At 49.2% G+C, this 26,161-nt stretch overlaps 2 protein-coding genes across 7 annotated transcripts in view; one reads left to right on the forward strand and one right to left on the reverse strand.

Annotated features, from left to right (window-relative positions):
* The first annotated feature begins 240 nt into the window (after positions 1–240).
* On the forward strand, positions 241–1,554 carry RPRML (reprimo like). Its single transcript, XM_003804815.7, has one exon. The coding sequence runs from the start codon at positions 704–706 to the stop codon at positions 1,064–1,066; it is 363 nt and encodes a 120-aa protein (XP_003804863.1). The 5' UTR covers positions 241–703; the 3' UTR covers positions 1,067–1,554.
* Positions 1,555–12,739: 11,185 nt separating this feature from the next.
* The window catches only part of GOSR2 (golgi SNAP receptor complex member 2), a 44,140-nt gene continuing 30,718 nt past the window's right edge, over positions 12,740–26,161 (reverse strand). For 4 of the 6 annotated variants that reach the window (XM_055101431.2, XM_055101429.1, XM_055101432.1 and 1 more), the window contains one exon: positions 12,740–13,206. In XM_055101431.2, the coding sequence (XP_054957406.1) occupies positions 13,130–13,206 (77 nt within the window). In that variant the 3' untranslated portion in view covers positions 12,740–13,129. Of the gene's footprint in view, positions 13,207–14,712; positions 15,919–24,031; positions 24,244–26,161 lie in introns of all 6 variants that reach the window. The other 2 variants (XR_008621666.1, XR_008621665.1) reach the window with 2 other exon arrangements.

Raw genomic sequence — 26,161 nt, forward strand, 5'->3', positions numbered from 1 at the left:
GCCCGCCTCGCCGCGACAGCTTTCACCCCGGGAAAGCTGTGAGGCAGGACCGCCCAGGAGACCCGGGGCCAGTGGGGTGGGCAGCGCCAGGGGTCCCGGCGACTCATCTGATGTCTAGCAAGGCTTACGAGGGCTTAAATAATAAGCGAAGAGAGTCAGGGCAGATTCCGGAATAACTTCACTGCTAAGGGTATCACATCCTGGAATGGGCACCTTGGAGAGGTTTTCTAGCCAAGAACGGACAGCGGGTGCCAGGAGGGGGTGGAGTTTCGCCGGCCCGCGGAGAGAGGCTGCCGGATCTCCCGACCCTCTCCAGCACCGGGACTCCGGGGAGGCTGCGCCCGCGGCGGGATTCCCGCCCCTCGGAGATGCCGCGGGGACCGGCGGGGCGGGGCCGGGCCGTTGCTAGGGGAGGGGCGGCCAGGCGCGCGAGGAACCCAGCGGGCGACCGCTAAGCACACTAGGTTCTCCGGCTCCAGCTCCTGCGCCGCCTGTTGCTCGCTCCTCCGGGCGGTCGCTTCCCGCCCGGTGCCCAGGGGTAGGCGGCCCGAGAGCGCGCAGGCAGCCAGCCTCCCGCCTTCGTCCCCTCCCCGCACCGCAGGAGCCGGTCCGAGGGGTCCCGAGCGTCCCTGAGAGCGCGGACCCCGGCGAGCAGCCCAGTGCGCCCGGGACTGCGCGCCGAGACCCCCGGCGCCGCGCGGCGATGAACGCGACCTTCCTGAACCACAGCGGCTTGGAGGAGGTGGACGGCGTGGGCGGCGGCGCCGGGACCGCCCTGGGAAACCGCACCCACGGGCTGGGCACGTGGCTGGGCTGCTGTCCCGGGGGCGCACCGCTGGCCGCCAGCGACGGGGTCCCCGCGGGGCTGGCGCCCGACGAGCGCAGCCTGTGGGTGTCGCGGGTGGCGCAGATCGCCGTGCTCTGCGTGCTGTCGCTTACCGTGGTCTTCGGCGTCTTCTTCCTGGGCTGCAACCTGCTCATCAAGTCCGAGAGCATGATCAACTTTCTGGTGCAGGAGCGCCGGCCCTCCAAGGACGTGGGCGCAGCCATCCTGGGGCTGTACTGAGCGCCATCTGGGTCCGCCCTCGCCAGCGCTGCTGCAAGAAGGACCCCGGAGACCCGGACCCTCGCCCCGCTCTCTGCGCTCTGCCGCCGCCTCCGGGCGGGCAGCTACGTGCCTGGGGCGCCCGGGCGGGGACGCGGCGAGACTGTCGGCGGGGGCGCGGGAAGGGACTTGGACGCCCGGCTCTGTCCTGTGTGCGCTGCAGCGTTGCGGGGTGGGAGAATGTGGGGTGAGGGTTCTTACCAGTTTTTTTGTTTGTTTGTTTTTTAAGACGTTCGGGGCAGGGTGGGAGTGCGTATGGAGATGCAATTTGGGACTGCGGTCGCTCGCGTGGGAGTTTTGTGTGTACCTTGGTGCGGGTGGATTCGGAACACGGTGCGAGTGGGTGAAGATGTGAAGCGTCAGAGTCGCTGAGCTTGTTGGCCTGATTTTGCGTTTGGAAAGAAATCTTGTAATAAAACTGCAGCCGTAGGGCTTCGGGCAGCTTCCCACCCGCGCCTGTGAGGTGTGTGTGTGTGTTGCGGGGCGGAGGGCATGTACCCTCCTGGCGGACACTTTGAGCCCCGTGGGAGACATCTAGCCCCTGCGTGGACGCCTGGCTGGGGAGCCCACAGGGCAGGTCAGGGATCCTGGGGCTCCACGCGGAGGCCAGAGCGAGGAAAGGCAAAGGGAATCGTTTTCTAACGCCAACAGCGGAGAAGGCAGGTCCTGTGGGACAGCCAGACAGCTGGTGAGATTAATTAAATCACTGGATATATGAGTCTAATATGAGATGAAACAAAATCAGTCAGCTGTGTCCAAAACGAAGAAAATGTGAACAAGGAAAATTCAATTTGGCAGAGGGGAAAACTAGATCTAGTTAAAAGTTTAATTATAAGGCCAAAGCCCCTTCTAAGGGCTTGCTTTGTCCCTACCCTTATAGCGGACAGATGAGTAGACGGAAGAAACCCCCTTGTTGCATCCCATAGGGGTGGGGGTTGGCGGCTTTGTGGTGAGGAATTCCCAGGATGTTTATTATACAATAGAGAAAATGGCCTCCAAACGCAGTTGCCTGCAGGGGACTTGGAGCCTCCCATTACAGGATGCCCCAGCTACCCAGAAACCCACGCCTCCTGCAGGTGCTAACTTCCTTTGCAGCAGTGTGGAGCAGCAAGAACTGGCTACTCCCTAGCGGACAGCGAGAGGACAGCTCTGCTCTCTGGAAGTGGGGGACAGGGGGACCTGGGGACACTGGAGGAGAGAAGGCTGGGCTTTCTGGCCTATGTATCCCCCACTACACTTAGTCTTAGTGCCAACCCCGCTCAAGCGGTTCTTGGAAGACTTGGTCGGGGAGAGACTGGATTTCTCCCTTTCTTCTCTCTTTTGCTGTGGGTGGGAGTGAAGAATAACGAGGAAGGTGACTGAAGTCTTAGCTGCTTTTAGCTAAGAGAAGCGAAGGGAATGCGATCTCGTGTATTTGGCACTAGTTTCATTAGGGAGAGGCTTGGCACAGGTGGGGTGGGGGAGTTTCTCGAAGGCACAGATGGTCCCTGGCTATGAAGGATCCAGAGTCGTCCTGGCTCCCAAGTGCTCCTGTGTGGTCAGAATTATCATGATCAGGATGTGCCCCATCCCCCAACCCTGGTCGTCCCAATCTCAGACCTGGGAGAATTCAGGCCAGGCCAGTGAGGGTAGGAACTGACACTCCTTGTAAAGTGTCTCTGGGGGGAAAACCCCGAATGTGGAGAATGTTCTGTTGATGGTTTGGTGTGACTTGCAGGAAGTCCAGCCTGATCTGGGGACAGCAGCCTTCAGTGACTCAGGCAACCTGGATAAGTGGCTTCGTCATGTAGGTGGTGCAGTTATCTGGAGTCTGGGCTGCCCCCAGTGGCTTGGGGAATGCAGCTCAGACAGCTACAGGCATTTGCGTAAAATCCCAAATGACCAGAAAATGGTTTCAGGAAGAACACAGGCTTACACACTTTTCCACCGGGCCAAGTTAGAGCGAACACTACGAGAACTCTGCTCTAATAAAATGGATCTGCTACTAAATGTGACTGGGGCGAGAAGAGAATGAGTCAAGAGTTAAATTTGTTTTTTTGGTTTTTGTTTGTTTGTTTGAGATGGAATCTCACTCTGTCGCCCAGGCTGGAGTGCAGTGGCGCAATCTTGGCTCGCTGAAACCCCTGCCTCCCAGGTTCAAGCGATTCTCCTGCCTCAGCCTCCGGAATAGCTGGGATTATGGGCGCGCGCCACCATGCCTGGCTAATTATTTATTTATTTATTTATTTATTTATTATTTTTAGTAGAGACCGGGTTTCATCATGTTGGCCAGGCTGGTGTTGAACTCCTGACCTCAGGTGATCCACCTGCCTCGGCCTCCCAAGGTGCTGGGATTACAGGTGTCAGCCACTGCGCCCAGCCAAATTTCTTTTTTAAAAACTTTTATCGCCAGGCGTGGTGGCTCACGCCTGTAATCCCAGCACTTTGGGAGGCCGAGGCGGGCAGATCACAAGATCAGGAGATCGAGACCATCCTGGCTAACACAGTGAAACCCGGTCTCTACTAAAAATACAAAAAATTAGCCGGGCGTGGCGATGAGCACCTGTAGTCCCAGCTACTTGGGAGGCTGAGGCGGGAGAATGGCATGAACCCGGGAGGCGGAGCTTGCAGTGAGCCGAGATTACGCTACTGCACTCCAGCCTGGGCGACAGTGCTAGACTCCGTCTCCAAAACAACAACAACAACAACTTTTATCATTTTCTTTCCTTCCTTCCTTTCTTTATCTTTCTTCTTTCTTTCTTTCATAGCTCCTTGTCAAAGCAAAGTTAACTGTTCTGAATTTGCTGAAAAGGAAAGCCTTAGTGGGGACACTTTGCAGGATTCTCCCACTGTTTAAAAAAATAGTGAAGACGCGTATGTACTAACGTGTGTTTGGGTCCCCTGTGGTGTACAAGTCTGTACACGTGGGCACATGGTGTGAGTGTATGCTCACACATGCAGGCACACACACAGGCACAGGCAGGCTTGTGCCTCAGGAGGAAAACAGCCAGCAAGAGTGGGGTCCTGAGAAGGGGTGAGGGCGAGAGGTCACATTTGTAGACCGTCTTAGTTCTCCCCAGGAGTCCTGAGGCCTGCAGGGTGTTTACTGGGCTGCCTTATATAATCCTTGGGGCAGGGGGCGGGAACACTGAGTTACATAAGGTAAGAGTGAATGAGGAACAGTGCTCCAGGGCAGAGCCAGACAGAGCAGAATCCTGAGCCATCGGAGTGGAGGATGGTTCTAGAAAGCCCCACTCACCCACAACTGCTGTCCATTGAGAGCTCTTCCCAGGATGCACCGATAAATCTCAGAGGGCCTTGGGTTCACAAGAGAGAAGGCCTGGGATCCTGGTCTTCAAAATCCTGGCTGCCCTGCTTCCTGGCTCTGTAACTTTGGAGAAGTAGCTCAACCTCTCTGTGCCTCGGTTTCCTCACCTACAAAATAGGAGCGATAGGGGACCCATAGCTTTCACGACATGATGTGTTTGAAGAAGCCGGCACAATGCCTGGCATTTAATAGACGCTCAATAAGGACAATGAGGGTTATTGTTAGTTTTGTTTATCGTATGAACTCTTTCCCTAAAGTACATTTGGTTCTCTGAAATGGATTCCCTGGACCAAAAAAAAAGAAAATAGTAATTCATATTTGAAAAGCATTTGCAGTTTTCAAAGTACTTTCATAAGCATGACGAAAATAGTAGCGAATGCCTAATATGCCAAACACTGAGCTTCCACCCCCGTGAAGAAGGTTTTGTAGCTGCTCCCATTGTACAGATGAGGAAACTGAGGCTCCAAGAGGTTGCCTGAGGTAGCGCAGCTAGAAAGGGGCAGAGCTGGGATTCAAATCAGTTTCACTTGAGATGACCTCCTTTTTTTTTTTTTTTGAGACAGAGTCTTGCTCTGTCCCCCAGGCTGGAGTGCAGTGGTGCGATCTGGGCTCACTGCAAGCTCTGCCTCCCGGGTTCACGCCATCCTCCTGCCTCAGCCTCCCAAGTAGCTGGGACTACAGGCGCCCGCCACCACGCCCAGCTAATTTTTTGTATTTTTAGTAGAGACGGGGTTTCACCGTGTTAACCAGGATGCTCTCGATCTCCTGACCTTGTGATCCACCCGCCTCGGCTCCCAAAGTGCTGGGATTACAGGCGTGAGCCACCGCGCCCGGTGGAGATGACCTCCTTTGCTCCCCACAACACATTGGTAAGAGGAGCAGATGCTCCTCTAATTTCCTGTTTATAGGAGAGGAAATTAAGATTCTGTTTACTGATCTTGTCCAAGCTCATTCATTCCACCGGTGTCTACTGTAAATCTCCTGTGGGCTAGGCACTGTGCCAGGCACTGGGGGAGCAACGGATGGCAGACCTAGCGTCTGGCCCTGGCCAGCGCCCCAGAAACCCTGGCACTTGCTTTGCTCCCCAGGTAGCTGGTTCCATGCGTCTCAGGGCCTAGGTCAAATCCCCCACATCCTGTCCTCTGAGTCGGGGATAGTACTTCTGGGGTCAGCTGTGCCTTCACTAGCAAGATGTCCCCTAGAACGGGGGAAGTAGGGAGGGCTTACATCACCACATCCACTTACTTTCTTACTTGCTTGTCTAAGCCAAGTTCACATAGAGGGGTGCACGGCTGTGGCTGCTGGGGGTCACCCTCCCCAGACCCCAACTCAGTAGTAGATGGAAAGAAGCCTTGAGCATTGGGGGTGGCTTCAGAGGCCAAGAATGGAGCATGCGAGGTGGCGGGTACAGCAGAAATGGCCCCCATCCAGCATTCCAGTTTGGGGGGAAAGGTATACGTGTACACATGTGTTGCACGCATGCACACACATTTAATAAAAAGGACTTAAGTGGGATTTCCGAGTAGCATCTCTTGAGTGCAGATTCTTGTCAAGAAAGCAAGATTCTTTCTTGTCAATAAAGATCACAGCAGATACACGGGCTGTCCAGGACAGCAAACCCCAGCTCGGCAGACGGGGCAGGTGTCCAAGCCTCTGAGATGGCAGCATTGCGGGGTGTTCTGAGGCAGCGCCTGCTCACCCTTGCAGTCATAGTTCTATTACTTGGACTTGAGATCCCATGATAAGTGCACTCCAGTCCATGGATAAGGAGAGTTTAACCCATGGGGAACACTAGATCTCAACAATTTTCAACAACGAAGCAACAGAGGCTAGGTGTGGTGGCTCATCCCTGTAATCCCAGTAATTTGGGAGGCTAAGGTGGGCGAATCACTTGAGCCCAGGAGTTCGAGACCAGCCTGGGCAACACAGTGGGACCCCCATCTATATGGCAAAAAAAAAAAAGAAAAAAGAAAAGAAAAGAAAAGAAAAAGAAAAAAGCAGCAGCAGAGTGAGAGTGAGCAAGCCAGCTGTCATATAAGATTGTCATCTGGTTGTGTGGTTAGATAATGGGCTCAAGGTCACACTCAGCTAATGAGTGGCAGAGGCAGTGGGTACAGCAGAAATGGCCCTCATCCGGCGTTCCAGCTTTGGGGGCAAGGTGTATGTGTACACATGTGGGTTGCACACATGCACACATATTTAATTAAAAGGACTTCAGTGGGATTTCCGAGTAGCATCCCTTGAGTGCAGATTCCAAGGACGCTACTCAGAAATCCCACTGAAGTCCTTTTTATTTGACACTTTCCCACCTGGCTAAGTTAGAGGGAACACTACAAGAAGTTTTACACTCCTCATAAACTTGACGTACAAGACCTAGGTTTGCATGTCAGTGCCAGTATTTTTTAGGTGTGTCTTATGTCGCTCTCCTAATGCTGGGTGCTAAGGAAGTTGCAGAGGTGAAGGCAACTCAGGCTCTGCCCTCGAGATGCTAATTGACTGCAGAGACGCTCGTCCACACGGGAGATTGAGTGCTGCCATCCTCTGTGCCTCAATAATTTCTTTTTGGGTAGCCAGCGTCAGCCAGTGGGGTACAGGGTTTGGGGCTACAGAGCAGCTGTAAACCCGGGTTTCTCCTGGGGCTCACTTTGCAGGGGAGTGCCTGGGCAGAAAGCCCGGGACATGGAACCTGCATGTTGACAGCAATGCAGCCAGATGGGCAGAGGCCAACATCCGTCACCAACGGTCACATTGTGCAGACTGCTGGTTCCCTGCTGAGCTGGGCCAGGCTGTGGGAGGCTGACAGACCTGGATTCCACCTTGTGCTCCAAAGCTGAGGTTCAGCAAGGGCTCGGGGTGCCCAGTGTGCAACCCTTTGCTGGGATCCTTTCCTGTCCCAGGTTCTCCTTCCCTCTTGGCCAAGAGCCAGAGCTCCTTGCAGGGACTTCTTCCCACTATAGCTGGACTAGAAAGGAAGGAAGAAGGGAGAGGAGGAGGAGGAGAAAGAAGGGGGAAGAGGAAGCATATGAAAGGAGAGCAGGGAGAAGATGGGATGGAGGGAGAAGGGAAGAGAGGAGGAAGAAGCGGGTGGCGGGAGAAGCAAAGCAGGAAGCCAGGGTCTCGCCTCCTGCCCCAGCCCAGCCCCAGGGTTCTGTCAGCACACAGCCTGGGCCCAGCACAGTGCCCACCACAGCAGGCTGTCCCCTCCAGGTGTCTCTATAGGAACATAAAGCGGGGAAGCAGCAACCCTGAGGGTGATTATGGTTGAGACAGTTCCCTGTCTTGGGACGGTCCCCCCTCTCCCCCACGTGCCCTGTGCCCTCTGCCTACCCCACCAGCCCCAGGCCTGGCTGTAAGTGTGACCCTTCCTCAGAGCCAGGCCCTGTGCCCTGCCTTTCTCTCTACTTTCTAAAGCTTCCCCCTTGCCGGGGAGGGAGAGGTGCCCAACAGGTGTGGCCCAGAACACAGAAGAAAAACATGCACACAGAACAAACACATGTTAGATGGGTGAGTGGGGGCCTGGTGAGGTGTGCACAGAACCACAGAGCTTGAGGCGTGAGAGACAAGTCTTTGATACAGGCAGGTCCGGGTGCAGGACTTCCCTCCACACTTTCCAGTCATCAGAGAAAGTCGCTTCACCTTCCAAGGCCTGTTTCTTCATCTGTAAAGTGAGGTACTCTAGCTGAGCTCTCTAGGTGGTTGGAAAGTTTAAGTGAGAAAGTGCATGAAAAGCTCCTACATGTACATATATGTATTCATGGAGCCATGCAGCTTTGCCAGGATCTGTGTGGGGTTCAAGGTCAGCAAAGGATATAGTTAGGCCAGGCCAGGGTGGGGCGCTGGGTCACAGAGCCCCTAACCCAGCACTGGAGGAGAGCCAAGCCATGCCAGGACCTTGACTATCAGCTCAGAAGAGACTGCAGAAGCCATGGAGTGTGTCCTTATTATATTTCTTCTTTTTAATTAATTAATTAATTAATTTTGAGAAGGAGTCTCGCTCTGTTGCCCAGGCTGGAGTGCAGTAGTGCGATCTCAGCTCACCGCAACCTCTACCTCCCAAGTTCAAGTGATTCTCCTCCCTCAGCCTCCCAAGTAGCTGAGATTACAGGCACCCACCACCATGACTGGCTAAGTTTTATATGTTAGTAGAGATGAGTTTTCACCATGTTGGCCACGCTGGTCTCAAACTCCTGACCTCAAATGATCCACTGTAAGTGCTGGGATTACAGGCATGAGCCACCGCACCGGCCTGTGTTTTAAAGCGATGATACAAGTAATTAACATTTATAGCAACAAAAAAAAAGAAAAATGTTGGCAAACAGTAGCCACATTCCTGCAACCTAGAAGAAATCACTATTAATCCTTTGGCATGTAGCCTTTCATATTTTGAGGGATCGATAGAATTAGGTTTGAGATTTTCTCCAGAAAATGTTATTCTAGCATATGCACCATTTTGAACGTATACCGTGATACTGTTTTTCACTTATCAGTGTATGATGACAAAGGTTCATGTCAGTAACTAATATCCACATAAGCCATCCTTCTCAGGCTTGTACCTGGTTCTCTTTTATGCAAACATCACACTTTATTTCACTGATCCCCTATTATGGGGCATAATGCTGTTTCCGGGTCTCTGAACCCCCGTCCAGGTGAGTGGAGCGGCTCCAGTGCACACCCCTGCCTCGCAGACAGGCTTTGATGCAAAAGCTCAGCTGACGACTGATTGTGGCTGGAGTCCTCATGTCGCAGCGTCTCTCCTCTGCTGTTTTGAGTTTTTTTTTTTTTTTTTTTTTTTGAGATGGAGTCTGTGTCGCCTGGGCTAGAGTGCTGTGGCTTGATCTCCGCTTGCTGCAACCTGTGCCTCCCAGGTTCAAGCAATTCTCCTACTTCAGCTCACAAGTAGCTGGGATAACAGGTGTCCACCACCACTCCCAGCTAATTTTTGCATTTTTAGTAGAGACAGGGTTTCACCATTGTGGCTAGGCTGGTCTTGAACTCCTGACCTCAGGTGATCCACCCACCTCGGCCTCCCAAAGTGCTGGGATTACAGGCGTGACCCACCGCGGCTGGTCTTTCTTGAGATCTTTTTGCAGGAAGCATCTTAATGCTTTAGGATGGAAGCTGTACCTGTTTTGAGATGATGGGGGAGATGAGGCAGGACAGCCGTGGGATGGAACCACATTTACTGATCTCCATCACTAAGCACAGTGCTTTACAGATATTATCTCATTACTTAATCCTCCAGCACCACTCTATGCTGGGGATGATCGTCATTTTACAGATGAGAAACTGGAAGCTCAGAGAGGTTAGCTGTAGCCAGCTAGAGCCAGGAGATTTGACCCCCAGTGTCTGCTTGCACAGCCTGTGTTTTCTGTTCCCCCACCCCGCACATCACCAGGGCAGCTGGGGCAGAGGCGGGAGTTGAAGGATGCAGAGTGAGAAAGTGGGCGCCAGAGAGGGGGCAAGGGGATCGCGAAAGGTAACAAGCACCTCTCTTGCAATGGGAGAGTTGGGGGACCTCATGCCTTCCTATACACTCAAATCTTCAGGCCAGGCCTGGGAGTCCCCACAGAGGGGGACCCATCTCACTGGTTTGAAGTTATTTGCCAAGCCTCTTTCATTGTTTTGATTCCCGTGAACTCTTCCGTGTTTAAGGCATTTATCCACCAAGCACACTGTCCTTATTGCTGAATAAGGAAACTGTCTGCTGTCTACACCTGCTCATCAGAGCTTCTGGCCATCAGGACAGAGGCTGGTCCCAGCCCGGAGCAGGGAAGCCTGATCGTTCCACGGTTGTTTAGGGTCTCCAGGCATAAGAAAGCAACTCTGGCCCCTCTGCAGGGTGGGGCTGGGGTCCTGTGCAGCTCTCTCACTGTGACATAGGGGAAACAGCCCAGTGGGAGGAGGTGGCGGAACCAGCATTTGAAGGCTGCCTCCTTTCTGGCCACTCTGCCACCTGGCCCACCACCCTCCTTCCTGCTGACACCAGCCAGCCTCCCTGCCCGGCTCTCAGTGGCCCCCCAGGGGGCACAAGGACCAGGGAGTCAACTTGGGGTCTTCAGTCCTCTCCAGAAGGGCAGCTAGAGTGTTCCCTTGTGGAGAGGGGGAGCTTTGGACCATAAGAAGGCTCTGGAAACCTGGGAAGGTGGATGGAGAGAAGTATCTGGAGTCAGAAAAGGGAGCCAGAGTGGAGGGGAGCCAGAGCAAGATCGGCTTCCGCTTCTCCTGGGAGGCCGGTGGCTGTGAGGACCTGTGCCATGGCCCGGCTGCATCCAGCATGAGAAGCTCAGTACGGAGGCAGCAGAGCAGGTCCACGGTGACTGTGGTGGGGGGCAGGTGTCGGCAGGGATGCTTTCAGGGTAGGACCCATTAGAACAATCATTTTTCAACCTCATGAGAATTACCTGGAGGAGCTTTTAAAAGTCCTGCTTTTGGGGTTGCACCCCAGACCAATTACATCAGAATCCTTGGGGGTCTGGACAGGTCCCGGGATTAGAAGGCCCTTCTGCATTCAATGACTGCAGGTGGTGCTGATCCAAAGAGATGCCCTGATGTTCCAGTCTCAGGTAGCCCCTGCTTTCTGTTTGTGTCCTGAAGATCTGCATGGCCATTGTAGAGGTGCTGGTGGGGAAGGCAGGCAGAGGGCAGGGGACCTGTTCAAGCTGTATGATTACACAGAACCAGCTGTGTGTGCAAGAGCAAGCCAACTAAGTTATCTGAGTCACACACTAAAATGGGAATCAGAAAGCCCATCCTCTGTGTTTGTCGAGAGGATCTGATGGTGATTGATGAGCTTGGCACGGTGCTCTTCCCATGGCAGGGGCTGGGTGGCTGGTGGAGTGTGTTATGATGGTGATGGTCTCTGCTCCAGCGGTCCCCGCATGGAGGGACACCCCAGGCAGGGCTTTAGGATGTAAGCGTGGGAATGAGTCACACATTCAGTGGGTTGGGGCAGAGAAAGGAGGCAGTGCTGAGAGACAGAGTTGGAACATTTTTTCCCTAAAGATTCAGAAACAGGAGGAGATGTTCAGGGGTGTCCACAGTGCGGAGGGAGAGGAAGAGGCTGGGTCTGGAATGGAGGAAGTTGGAGCAGGGAGGTCTCTGGACGCCTCCTTCCCTGTGGTTCCTTACTCAGAGGTATTCACTGAGTGCCTGACTGGTGCAGGGTGCTCTATGGGGCTTGTTGGAGCTGAAGAGAAGGAACAGCAGTGAGGGACATACAAGGGTCTGCACTGGGCCATGCTGTATGCCCCAAGCTGAGGAAGGCCCCCATCCCAGGCTGGTCCTCTTCCCAGGGCCCTGATTCTGTAAGAGCATCGCCACTGTCATCTTCCCAGCCACCTAGCAGGAAACCCTGTCTGACTCTGCCCACTCCTTCACCAAGCCTGTCGGATTCTGTGTTCACAGTGGCTCTCCCTCTTGGCCACCTCCCTGCTTAAGCTCTTGACGTTTTTGCCTGGGCTGTGCTATAGCCCCCAAATGGTCTCTGGGCCCCCTACCCCCCTCTTTATCTTTCCTTCACTGCCACCAAGGTGATTTGCCCAGAACACAGGTGGCACCATGTTGCTTCTCTCCAGTAGCCTGTAGTCAGTCTCTGTTGTCTACAGAACTGTCTGAATGCTTGAGCCAGTTTTCGAGACATCCTAGGGGCTGTCCTAAACCCTCTGCACCGGCCCATTTCCCAGTATTTCTCTCCATGCACCTGTGATCCAGCCCCCATGCTGTACCCAGAGAACACTGCAGAGTTCACACTCCATGCCTCTGTTCCTGCTGCTCTGCTTCCCCCAAAATGCCTCTCTCCTTCTCTTCTGCCCTTTGAGAACTACTTATCCTCCAAGACCAAGCTCAAGTACAACCTCACCCAAGAAACAGAATTATAATCACTTCTCACATATCCCCTCCATACTATCTTCGTATATCTTGGTAATGACAGCTAATGTTGATTGAGCCCTTCTATGTGTTAGCCTCTGTTCATGTATTAACTCTCCTGTTACCATTTTTACTTTACATTTGAGGAAACTGAAGCCCAGCAAGGGTAAGAGACTTGTTTGAGGTTGTGCAGCCAATAAGTGGCAGAGCTGGGATCCAAACCCAGGCAGACTGGTGTCTGAGCTCACACTCCAAACCAGGAGGTAACACGGCCACAGTGCATGGCACATGCCTCGCTCTGCATCCTGTTACGGTTAGGTTCTCATGTCCGTCTTCCCCACTACACTTCCCCTGAGGACCAGAACTGTCTTCCCTGTGTTTGTATTTCCCACACAATTCACTGCGGGAAGGCCACAAACCTTTGTTGGACACACAGCCCTGCTTTCAAGGGACTTCACACATCACAGAAATCAAAGACATTTAATCAAATAAGCAAAACACAAGGAAGAAGGTGAGCACTTTCTCTAGCCAGATTCAAATAAAATTTCATGAAAATGATTTCCCTTTAAGGTGCTAATTAGCATAATGGCCATTTAGAGAGGGCTCTTCACATGCCACGAATGGTGTGAAGCACTTTTCATAATTCTGATTTTTCTCATCGGCCACATCAAATAATTCTTGCAAGGCAGATGCTATTGTCATCTCCACTTAATGAAACAAGGCACAAATTGCTCAAGTCACTGATCTGAAATCACAGCTAATAGTAGATAGAACCAGAGTTCAAATCCAAGCCTGAGTTCAAAAGGTATTTGGAGGTCAGGGTGGTGGCTCATACCTATAATCCCAGCACTTCAGGAGGCTGATGCAGGAGGATCTCTTGAGCTCAGGAGTTCGAGTCCATTCTGGGCAACATGGTCAGACCTTGTCTCTGCAAAAAATACAAAAAATTAATCGGGTGTGGTGGGGTGCACCTGTAGTTCCAACTACCCTGGAGGCTGAGATGGGAGGATTGCTTAAGCCCAGCAGGTCAAGGCTGTGCCACTAAATAAGTCACAAGGACCAGGTATCTGAGGGCCTTGAAGAGGTGTGAGGAGGTCACACAATGGGCCATGATCGTGCCACTGCACTGCACCCTGGGCAACACAGCAAGACCCTGTCTCAAAAAAAAGTGGTCTGAGAAGGTACATAGCTAGTACATTTCATACTCTCAATTACATTTTTTAAATGAAGCCATGCCTTGATTTTTCTGTCTCATTATTTGAGATGTTGATGGAACATTTTTGTGAGCACTTCTTACTCTGTGGTGATCCCTCAATCACGAAATAGTACTACTGCTACTGGTGACGATGATGAAGAAGATGAGGAGGAGAGAAATGATCCATCGTTAGACATATTATAAGTAGATTAGTAGATGGTTATTTATAGACATTAAAAGTGGAGAAAGAAAGAGAAGGTTAGGTCAAGATGGTGGGCTAAATACTCCAGCCCTGCATCATTATAAACAGCAGGACATATTAAAGAAAAGTCATAGCAGCCAGGCACAGTGGCTCACGTCTGTAATCCCAGCACTTTGGGAGGCCAAGGCAAGAGGATCACTTGAGACCAGGAGTTCAAGACCAACCTGGGCAACATAATGAGACCTCGCCTCTACAAAAAAAAAAAAAATACAAAAATTAGCTGGGCATGGTGCTGTGTGCCGGTAGTCCCATTTACTCAGGAGGCTAAGGTGGGAGGATCAATTGAGCCCACGAGGTCGAGGCTGCAGCGTGCCGTGATCACACCAGTGCACTCCAGCCTAGGTGACAAAGTGAGACTGTGTCTCAGAACAAAAAGAACAAAGAACAAAGAGAAGGCATAGCATTGCTGGAAAACAGAAGGGGTGCCCTGGGTGGACCAGAAACCACGAGGATTTCCTGGAAATTGGATGGCAGATTAGGTCACGTTGAGGGGGAAGCCCACAGTCCACAGATCAGACAAGCAAGGTCCAACACAAAAGCTGGGAACTGCTCCAGGGTGCCCCAATCTGGGGCACAGTGGACAGGGAAGCAGGAGCCCTGGGGTGCCACAGAAGTCATAGTCAGAAGGACCAGCTTTCTCTCTCCTTGTCCCAGCACTTCTTGTCAGCACAGGCAACACTCAGGCTTTGTCATGAGCAGGGCACCAGGGAGGATGCAGAAAAGGAGAAATCATTTGTACCCATGGGAGGTTGAGATGCACTAGCTGTAAAGACTGGGACAGGTTTGCAATTGCAGTGAGAAGGCAGAGCTGCCCCCAGAGACATCCTTCCACTATGCCCTGGGCCCTGCCCACCCGAGAACATGCCTTGTTATTCCTCTGGCTGCAGACTTGGATAATGAGATACTCCACTTCTAAAAATGTGATTTTATATTAATGTTTCTGGGATACATGTCTGGGCCATCACACATGTACTTACCGGAGGGTGAAAAACTCCAGTGAATTGCCATGGAGATGAAACCTGGAATGAGGTTGCCATGGTAACTAAATTGTTTCTGAAAGGCCACATCACCTTGGAAAGTAGGAAGCTCCTGTCAAAGCCTTGCAGTTAGAGGCCAAATCACAGACCTTCCCATCAGGGCCGGGTGCTCTTTCCATTTCTTTGATTTCTCCTTTTTTCTTTTCTTGTCATTTCCAAGGACAGGTAATTTTAATTTTGGAGCCCTTAATCAAGGTCTGGCTGTGCCACTAATAAGTCATGGACACCAGGTATCTGAGGGCCTTGAAGAGGTGTGAGGAAGTAGGCTGTCAGCTCCCATCTCTGGCTCTCTACTGACTTGTTGTGTGACCTTGGACAAGTCACTTCTCTCTTGTCCTGGGTCTCCTCCCATGCAAATCGAGGAGGCTGGACTAGATGGTCTCTGAGATCTTTCCCATGTTTTTTTCTCTCTCCCATGGCACTCTGTCTTGCTGGACAACCAGCCTCCCCACCTCTGGCCTCCCCAGCAATAGGCCAGCGAAGCTGTCCGTGGTGCTGAACACTTGGCTGTTGCGCTCCTAGGCCATGTTCTGTTCTCCAGCAGGTCCCGGCTGCTCTTAGAGGCTCGCAGAGGCTGCTTTTAGAGGCTGCTCATCTCAGATCACCTCCATCAGAAGTCTAGAAATCTGTTTGCAGCTGGAGAGAGATTTCAAAGGGCCTTGGATGTCAGAGAGCCCTGGAGGAGGAGTCCAATGTGTCCTAGCCTGATTCTAACACTCGTTCTCAGTGGGTTTTTGATGAAGCCACACCTCCTCTGTGGACTTCAGTTTTCTCATGTGTGAAACTGAGGTAGGGACTAAGATGGTCCCTAACACCTGATGGTCCCATAAGAATCCTGGAAGCTTGCCTTGGATATGGGGAAAGGAGAGCCCATACCAACTCAGCCACACTTGTCATCCCGGCACTTTGGGAGGCTGAGGTGGGAGAATCACTTGAGGTCAGGAGTTTGAGATCAGCCTGGGCAACAAAGTGAGACCCTCTACAAAAAATAAGTCAATTACACAGGTGTGATGGCAGGCTCCTGTAGTCTCAGCTACTTGGGAGGCTGAGGCAGGAGGATCACTTGAGCCCAGGAGTTCGAGACTGCAGTGAGCTCTTATTGTGCTATTGCACTCCAGCCTGGGCAACAGAGCAAGATGCTATTCTCTTTAAAAACAAAAAGGAGAAAAAGAGAAAAAAAGAGATTCAGCCAGTCCCCACCTCTCCAAAACTCAAGCTTCTCCAGTGGTGACTGTGGGTGGGGAACAAGGCACACTCCCTTGTCAAGAACATATGTTCTTTGTCTGGAAGAAAAGACAGGCAGTGAGCAGATGTAGCATTTACATTTTCTCAAGTGACAACTGAACACTGAGGATGATTAGTGCTTGTTATGAAGTGTGTCCAAACTATAATAAAATCTCCAACTATATCATCTGCCTTTTTTTTTTTTTTTTTTTTTGAGACCGAGCCTCACTCTGTCGCCCAGGCTGGAGTGCGTGGTGTGATCTTGGCTCACTGTAACCTCCACCTCCCAGGTTCAAGCAATTCTTGTAACTCAGCCTCCCAAGTAGCTGGGATTACAGACACCCGCCACCACACCCAGCTAATTTTTTTATTTTTAGTAGAGACGGGATTTTACCATGTTGTTCAGGCTGGTCTCAAACTCTTGACCTCAAGTGATCCACCCGCCTCGGCCTCCCAAAGTGCTGGGATTATAGGCGTGAGCCACTGCATCTGGCTGTCATCTGCCTACTTAACTGATCATCTTTATAGAATCCACTTTCCTGGTCAGTAGCACAGGATGAAGAAAGACAAGGAAGAGAAAGCTTAAAGGGTGCTCATATAGACATCATGATTTATTGTGAAATGTCTTGTGTTTTTCATCCCTCAGCTCTCCCACTTGGCCACATAATGCAGTGGTTGAGAGTGTGAAGTCCCTTATCAAGACTTCCTTGATTCAAGCCCTGCTTCTATTCTTTATTAGCCATGTGGCATTCTTTCCAAGCCTCAGTTTCTTCATTTATAAAATGGGAGTTAGTTATACATACCTCTAAGTATGTTTGAAGGGATTAAATCACATCATTGATGAAAATGATGAGTTAGCAGAGGGTCTAGCACACATTGAAAGAGATTCTTTTGGTTATCTATAACTGCATAACTACTCCCAGAAATTTCTGGTTTTATGGTAGCCACTTCATTATCTCTCATGATCCTGCAGGTTGACTGGGCTCAACTGCTCAGTCCTGCTGCATGTGATACTGACAGGAACTGCAGCCTTCAAGGACTTGGCTGGCTAGAGTGTCTGGCACCTTGGCAGGGACAGCTGGAAGGCTGGACTCTGCTGAGATAGCTGGACCTCTTTCCTCTCCTTATCAACTCATGGCATTTCCTCCATGTGGCTTCTCCACACAGTCTAGACAGCAGCATAGCTATACTTGATGTATGGCAGCTTTCTTCCCAAAAGTGCAAAAGCAGTTTCCAGACCTCAATAATTGGCCCAGAATCAGCATACTTTCTCTTCTGCCACATCCTGTTTATTAAAATGAGTCACAGGGCCAGTCCAGATTTGATGTGTGAGGAGACTAAACAAGGGCATGAACACTGGGAGGCATGGTTCATTGGGGGTATCTTTGAAAACCAACTACTACACTGATCAATATTTTTTTTTTGAGATGGAGTCTCACTCTATTGCCCAGGTTGGAGTGCAGTGGCGCAATCTCGGCTCACTGCAACCTCCACCTCCCGGGTTCAAATTATTCTCCTGCCTCAGCCTCCTGAGTAGCTAGGATTACAGGCGCATGCCATCACGCCCGGCTAATTTTTTATGTATTTTTAGTAGAGACGGGGTTTCACCATGTTGGCCAGACTGGTCTCGAGCTTCTGACCTCATGATCTGCCCGCCTCGGCCAAAATGCTGAGATTACAGGCATGAGCCACTGTGCCTGGCCCCTATTTTTATTTTTGGAATTCCAACTATGCCCCACTCCCTTATCCTCATTTTAGAAATATCATGTTTTTGGATTTGCACAGTTTTTGAACAAGTATTTGTTGATTAAATAAAATGATTTGGAATCATTGGTCAGCCCCTAACTATAATCCCCTAAGGTAGCAGTCATGTTTCTGTTTCTCTTGTGTCATCTCACAGGCTTCAGACAGGGCTCTGCATACAGTAGGCATTAGATAAAGGGTGTACATTTTGTTGGATATTAATATTTGTATACTAGCTTTATTTTTGGTTAGTTTCTTTGTGTATCTCTTCTTCAACTCATTGCTTGCAAATTTTCTATGTCGTTATATTTTAGGTACACATCATATAGCTGGACCTTTTTTAAAAAATATATAATCTTTTTACGGATGTATTTCATCTTTTCATTTATTGTGATCACTAATATATTTGGATTATTTCTATCATCTTACCTACTGATTTGTTGTTACTACACTTTTCATTTGCTTCTTTTTTTTAACAGAGGCAGAGTCTTAATTTGTTACCCAGGCTGGAGTGCAATGGCGTGATCATAGCTCACTGCAGCCTTGAACTCCTGAGCTTAAGCAATCCTCTCACCTCAGCCTTCCAAATAGCTGGGACGATAGATGCACACCACCACGTTCCAGTTATTTTGTTTTTTGTAGAGATGGGGTCTCGCTATGTTGCCAAGGCTAGTCCCGAACTCTAGGCCTCAAGAGATCCTCTTGCCTCAGCCTCTCAAAGTGCTAAAATTACAGATATTTGTTTCTTCTCTTACTTCTTTCATACTCTCTACTAGTTTGAAAATTATACATATTATTTCTGTTTTTTTAGTGGTTACCCTTCCATTTTTAAAAGCATCCTTGTTCCAAAAGTCTGAAATTAATCAATATCTTTACCTTTATCCTCGGCAAAATCAGGACTTTAAATGTTTACATTCTAATTATCTCTCTCATCTACCAAGTTATTTTTGTCTAGTATTTTATTCCCACCTTGTTTTTTTTTAAACTCTCCCCAAAGTAGTCATTAGAAATGCCTTTTATTTTTATTTCAAATTTAGGGTAAAATTTACTTTTTTGATGTAGAGCACTATATATTTTGACAAATACTTAAGAGTTGTGTCATCATGAACACAATCGAGATACTCCTTCATGCTGCCACTTTGTAGCCAAATCCACAAACTCTTCTTCCCTTAATGCAGACAACTACTGATCTGTTCTTTGTCCCTGTGGTTTTTCTTTTCCTGAATTTCAAATAAATGGAATCACCCAATAAGCTGCCTTTTCCATCTGGCTTCTCACACTTATCTTCATGCATCCATATCGTTTCACACTTCAGTAGTTCGTTCCTTTTTCTTGCTTAGTAGTAATATTCCATTGGATGGATGTATCACAGGTTTTTAAATTTAAATTTTTATCTGTCTTCAGTTGAAGGATATTTGGGTTGTATCCTGTTTTGGTGATTGCAAATAAATCCTCATGTAGAGTTTTTTTATGTATGTGTGAACAAAAGTTTTCCTTTCACTTGGGTAAATACCTAGAAATGAGATTGCTGGGTCATATAGGAAGCACATGCTTAGCTCTGTAAGACACTGCCAAACTGTTTTTCATAGTGGCTGTTCCATTTTGCATTTCCACCAGCAATGTGTGAGCATTCTAGGTGCTCTATGTCCTCGTCAGCACTTGATATTGTCAGATTTTGTGTTTTGTTTGTTTGTATGTATGCCAAGTGTGTAGTGACACCTCATTGTGTGTCTAATTTGTCTTCTCCTATTGAATGATGATGTTGAGCATCTTTTCATGTTCTTAAGTGCCATCTGTATATCTTCTTTAGTAAAGTGTCTTTTGCTTTTTAAAAGTTGGGTTGCTTGTTTTCTTATTGTTGAGCTTTGAGAGCTCTTTATATATTTTGGATACCAGTCTTTTGGTAGATATATTATTAGGGAAATGGCATTCTGGTTGCCCATCAATGAATTTGGTTAGCCTGAATCAGTCCTGAGAGGCTGACAACTTTTGGATGTCCTGGCCCAACCAAGTTTCTGGACTCTACTGCTGAGGACCAGATCTGGACTACTGTGGCCACTCCAAAGTCCACTCCATGATGTCCTGTCTCAGGGCCCAGCCTGAATTCCTTTAGAGGAGCTCTCTCATGAATCGGTCTTCCTGCTCAGTCCAGGAGAGGGAAGAAAGTCAGCTCCAGTGGTGGGAAGAATGGCTTCTGAGGACCTCCAAGGATTGGAGGACTTTCCATGGTTAGTGAGACAAAAGGGAAGGGAAAAGTTTTGTAGTGGAGAGTGGGATGGCAAAGGAGAGAGCCCAGAATAGGAAAAAAATGCTCAAGAAATGTCCTACCTTAATCCTTTCCCACCATAATTCAGCATAAGGGGACTGCTATCCATGGGAGTTGGTATGAAAAGTTTTGGGTGCCCTCTTGAGGAAAAAATCACATGGCTAAACATTTATAATAGTAATAAGTTCTTGAGAGTGTTTTTTTCCCAAAAACCTGGGCTTCCAAATGCAAATGAAACCCAGAAGAACCTTTTCCTTTGCTCTAGAGATAAAGTCTTAGTTCCAAAAAGAAAGATGAAAAAACTCTCCTTTCTCAAGCGATTTAAGGCAATCTGAGCTCTAGGATCTGAAAAATAGCCAATGGCTTTTGAGGACTACCAGACAAAAAAAAATACACTTAAAAGGATGTGGGTGGGGAACGGGGTTGGATTTATGTTACTCCAAAAAGAAAGCAGAATGCTTTTCCTTTTTGGTGTGTGATTAAAAATGTTTGTAAATTGGAGGTTACACACTCTACTGCCTGCTCTGAGCTCACAGTCAGTCTGTCCATCTGTCTGGTGGTAGGACACAGGTGACACTTCTGCCACTACGCCCAACCTCCTACTTCCCACCATCTCATCAGTATCGCTGCCTAGCCACATTCTAGATTCCCACCACAGTCTTTGTACTGACTCTCACCTGACCTAGGAAACTCCTCTGCCTGTTAAGGACAGCCTTGCATGCAGCTATCTTTCTCAGGCCACTCTTCATGGCTGCACAGAAACCTCTTATTTTTGCATTGGCAGTGATTTTGGTAAAAGCATTTCCCATCTCATGCTATTCACTCAGCCTTGTAATAGTTCTTGGAGGTAGGTTGTACATTTCACTGTAGAGGAAACTGAGGGGCCACACAGCAAGTCTGGGAGGGGAGCAGAGTAGGCTAGAGCTCCGTTCTCCTAACCTATGTCATGTATCAGCTTTCTATGGACTGGACTCAGTTTTCAGGCAGACTTAAATGTCCCAGAACCTTTGACTTCGCCGGAAGTTGGCTCCATCTCTCACTGTGCCCCTGTGAGGACCTCTGGAGGCTAGGGAGAACTCTTGTCCATCAGAGGGAGTGGTGGGAGGGCGATGCCCTGATGGCCCCCTCCCCTGAGCTGGCACATCCCACTGGCACATCTCACTGTGGTATCCCACACCCAGGCCTCTAAGCAGCTCAAAAGGAGCTCACACAGACGTCTCTAAGGCTTCTTCCAGATCCTACTTCCAGTGGCTCTTGGCTTAGTCAGGCTGTGAGACACCTTGCTTCCTGCCGTCAGCACTTCCTTCAGTTCGAGAATAAAAGGAAGCCATTCTCTGAGCCCCCACACACGTTTCCCACCCCCAGTCTTCTTTGCTAGCTCCCGCTGTTGCAACTGTCAGGAGTGGATTTTTGGGTAATTGTTGCCATGGAGATCCTGTCTTGAATTATTGTGCAAATGTGTCCCATATTTCTCCTTATTTGGTGTGTGATTTGTATGCCTGTAAAATGTGAAGGTTGACGGCTCCACTTCTTTCCCTGCCCTCCAAGTTGGTTGGCCTGACCAAACCTTCTTGGCAGCCTGCTCCCCATTCCCAGCTCCTCTGAGGCCCCCTGGCCAGTTGCTGCCAATGGAAAGAAAGTCCTGCACAAATGGGGAGAGGAGACCCACTCTCCATGGGTTACGGGTGAGGTGACCCCAGGCCAGTGACATTTGGCAGCAAAGACTCCCAAAGCAGCAGCCATAAGCCCCTTGGTGGGAATGAGCCACCAACTCTCAAAGTTAGGAGTCGCTCAGTCAGATCTCCGACTCCCTCTCACTTCCATTGCCATGCTAGGCACACTGATCCCTGCTGCAGCGTCCTGGGTGAGTGCCTTGCCTCCGTTTCCCCTGAGTGCTCATCCTCCTCCATGGAGATGTCTGGATCATTAGCACTGATTGTATCATGTCTCTCTCCTGTCCGATATCTGGCCCATTTCCCCATCGCTTCTTCTACCAAATACAGGTTCAAACTGCATCCAGGGGCTGCCATCAATTCCCTTCTCTCTACCAAACAAATCTTCCTTCATGTCCTCTTTGCCTCTCCCCTTCTCCTCACCTGGGCTTCCTGCTGTCTGGGTTTTGTTTGTTTGTTTGTTTGTTTTGAGACCAAGTCTCACTCTGTCACCTAGGCTGGAGTGCAGTGGCATGATCTCAGCTCACTGCAACCTCTGCCTCCCAGGTTCAAGCAATTCTCCTGCCTCAGCCTCCTGTGTAGCTGGGACTACAGGCACCCACCACCACACCTGGCTAGTTTTTGTATTTTTAGTAGAGATGGGGTTTCACCATGTTGGCCAGGCTGGTCTCAGACTCCTGACCTCAAGTGATCCACCTGCCTCAGCCTCCCAAATTGCTGGGAATACAGGCGTGAGCCACAGCGCTTAGCCTGGGTTCCTTTTTTTTGTTTTCTTTTTGAGGCAGGGTCTCACTCTGTTGCCCAGGCTGGTGTACAGTGATGTAAACTCAGCTCACTGCAACCTCCACCTCCTGGGCTCAAGCAGTCCTCCCACCTCAGCCTCCAAAGTAGCTGAGACTACAGGCACATGCCACTGTGCCTAATTTTTGTATTTTTTGTAGAGACGGGGTTTCACCATGTCACCCAGGATGGTTTTGAACTCCTGGGTTCACACGATCCACCCGCCTGGGCCTCCCAAAGTGCTGGGACTACAAGTGTGAGCCACCGTACCCAGCTCTCTGGAGTCTTGATTCAGCTGTCAGCGGCAGCCTCGCCCAGCTCGCCCCCGCAACCTTTATGCAGCTATTTTTCCTTCTTGCGTGGCTTTCCCTGACTCTTTTGGGGATTCATCACTTTCTTCCCTCCATTAGCATCCTTTCTTGCCACATGCTCGCTGTGGAGCTGCTCTTTCAAGGATTTAGTCTTGGGGCGGGAGTGAGGGGACTCAAAGGCAGGGCAGCATGCTGACGAGAGCAGATGGTGGTATCCTCTCCAGCCAGCACTGGCAGCCACGCAGGCTACTCCCATCCAACAGGAGCCATGAGACAGTAGACACATGGCCACCCCCTCAGCATCTACTTGCATTTGACAAGCTTCCTAACGAAGGGATTCATCATTACACAATCGTCAAGGGACAAGAGAAATAAGAAACACTGGCAAGGGCTGGGTGCGGTGGCTCACGCCTGTAATCCCAGAACTTTGGTAGGCCAAGGTGGGTGGATCACCTGAGGTCAGGAGTTTTGAGACTAGCCTGGCCAACCAGTAGAGACAGAAACCCTGCCTCTACTAAAAAAATACAAAAAAATTTAGCCAGGCATGGTGGTGCATGCCTGTAATCCCAGCTACTCGGGAGGCTGAGGCAGGAGAATCGCTTGAACCCGGGAGGTGGAGGTTGCAGTGAGCTAAGATGGCGGCATTGCACTCCAGCCTGGGCAACAAAAGTGAAACTCTGTCTCAAAAAAAAAAAAAGGACTGGCAAGGCAGAATCCTGGCCTTAGGTGGGTAGAGATTTCTACCCCAGAGGGTACAGGATCTGAGTTAAACCCTTGCAAGTGTTGTTGAATAACAGATTCTGATCCAGAACTAGCCTTATGTGCTGTGAATCGGTTTTTCCCTGAAGGTTAAGATGGACCCTCCTGCTAACTGCTCCCGGCTACCTTCTTCCTCCCACTCTCCATCTCTATGGGGTTCAGACTCCGTATCTTCCTGTCTTGCCAAGGAGGCTCCATGGGGCATGGAAAGATTTTCCATTCCCAGTCTGATGTGAGGGGAGACAGCATCTGGATCCCAATGGGATAAGGAATTAGAGTCTTCGCCCTCAGGAAGTTGCTAGTCTGATGGAGACACAGCTCTTGCTCTAGAGAGTTCAGGAGAGTCAGTTGGTAGGGTAGGGTGGGGTGGAGTGGGTTTGGGGTGAGAGAGATGAGACACACACACAACTATGCTCAAATACTCATGGAACCCAAGTACTGCTGAATCAAAGTGTTAACAAAAGTGAGTGTTGACAAGGTAGTTAGGATGATGGAGTTAAGACCTGGTTTGGAAGGCTTCCTGGAGGAGGTGAGTGCAGAAGGAATGGTTCGGTGAAGAGCAGACGGGATTCCAAGCCATGCACTGCTTCAGAGGTGTGCTTGGCCTCAGATCTCCATAGGGAATTAATGAGTTTTTCCTTAATAAGTGTAGTTTAGATGTCAAGTCTTTTCAAGTCTTTATTTGACTCTTGTTGAGATAAGAATTTGGGGGGCTCTGGCAGAGACACAACAAAAAAAGAGAATTTTAGACCAATATCCTTGATGAACATTGATGCAAAAATCCTCAATAAAATACTGGCAAACCGAATCCAGCAGCACATCAAAAAGCTTATCCACCATGATCAAGTGGGCTTCATCCCTGGGATGCAAGGCTGGTTCAACATACGAAAATCAATAAACGTAATCCAGCATATAAACAGAAGCAAAGACAAAAACCACATGATTATCTCAATAGATGCAGAAAAGGCCTTTGACAAAATTCAACAACCCTTCATGCTAAAAACTCTCAATAAATTAGGTATTGATGGGACGTATCTCAAAATAATAAGAGCTATCTATGACAAACCCACAGCCAATATCATACTGAATGGACAAAAACTGGAAGCATTCCCTTTGAAGACTGGCACAAGACAGGGATGCCCGCTCTCACCACTCCTATTCAACATAGTGTTGGAAGTTCTGGCCAGGGCAATCAGGCAGAAGGAAATAAAGGGTATTCAATTAGGAAAAGAGGAAGTCAAATTGTCCCTGTTTGCAGATGACATGATTGTATATCTAGAAAACCCCATTGTCTCAGCCCAAAATCTCTTTAAGCTGATAAGCAACTTCAGCAAAGTCTCAGGATACAAAATCAATGTGCAAAAATCACAAGCATTCTTATACACCAATAACAGACAAACAGAGAGCCAAATCATGAGTGAACTCCCATTCACAATTGCTTCAAAGAGAATAAAATACCTAGGAATCCAATTTACAAGGGATGTGAAGGACGTCTTCAAGGAGAACTACAAACCACTGCTCAATGAAATAAAACAGGACACAAACAAATGGAAGAACATTCCATGCTCATGGGTAGGAACAATCAATATCATGAAACTGGCCATACTGACCAAGGTAATTTATAGATTCAATGCCATCCCCATCAAGCTACCAATGACTTTCTTCACAGAATTGGAAAAAACTACTTTAAAGTTCATATGGAACCAAAAAAGAGCCTGCATTGCCAAGTCAATCCTAAGTCAAAAGAACAAAGCTGGAGGCATCACGCTACCTGATTTCAAACTATACTACAACGCTACAGTAACTAAAACAGCATGGTACTGGTACCAACACAGAGATATAGACCAATGGAACAGAACAGAGCCCTCAGAAACAATGCCGCTTATCTACAACTATCTGATCTTTGACAAACCTGACAAAAACAAGAAATGGGGAAAGGATTCCCTATTTAATAAATGGTGCTGAGAAAACTGGCTAGCCATATGTAGAAAGCTGAAACTGGATCCCTTCCTTACACCTTATACAAAAGTTAATTCAAGATGGATTAAAGACTTACATGTTAGACCTAAAACCATAAAAACCCTAGAAGAAAACCTAGGCAATACCATTCAGGACATAGGCATGGGCAAGAACTTCATGTCTAAAACACCAAAAGCGATGGCAACAAAAGCCAAAATTGACAAATGGGATCTAATCAAACTAAAGAGCTTCTGCAGAGCAAAAGAAACTACCATCAGAGTGAACAGGCAACCTACAGAATGAGAGAAAATTTTTGCAATCTACTCATCTGACAAAGGGCTAATATCAAGAATCTACAATGAACTCAAACAAATTTACAAGAAAAAAACAACCCCATCAACAAGTGGGCGAAGGATATGAACAGACACTTCTCAAAAGAAGACATTTATGCAGCCAAGAAACACATGAAAAAATGCTCATCATCACTGGCCATCAGAGAAATGCAAATCAAAACCACAATGAGATACCATCTCACACCAGTTAGAATGGTGATCATTAAAAAGTCAGGAAACAACAGCTGCTGGAGAGAAATAGGAACACTTTTACGCTGTTGGTGGGACTGTAAACTAGTTCAACCATTGTGGAAGTCAGTGTGGCGATTCCTCAGGGATCTA

Source organism: Pan paniscus, chromosome 19, assembly GCF_029289425.2.
Source record: "Pan paniscus chromosome 19, NHGRI_mPanPan1-v2.0_pri, whole genome shotgun sequence".
In the NCBI taxonomy this organism is placed as follows: Eukaryota; Metazoa; Chordata; class Mammalia; order Primates; family Hominidae; genus Pan; species Pan paniscus.

Coding starts and splice junctions, on each gene's coding strand:
- RPRML (XM_003804815.7), top strand. CDS start 704: ATGAACGCGACCTTCCTGAACCACAGCGGCTTGGAGGAGGTGGACGGC.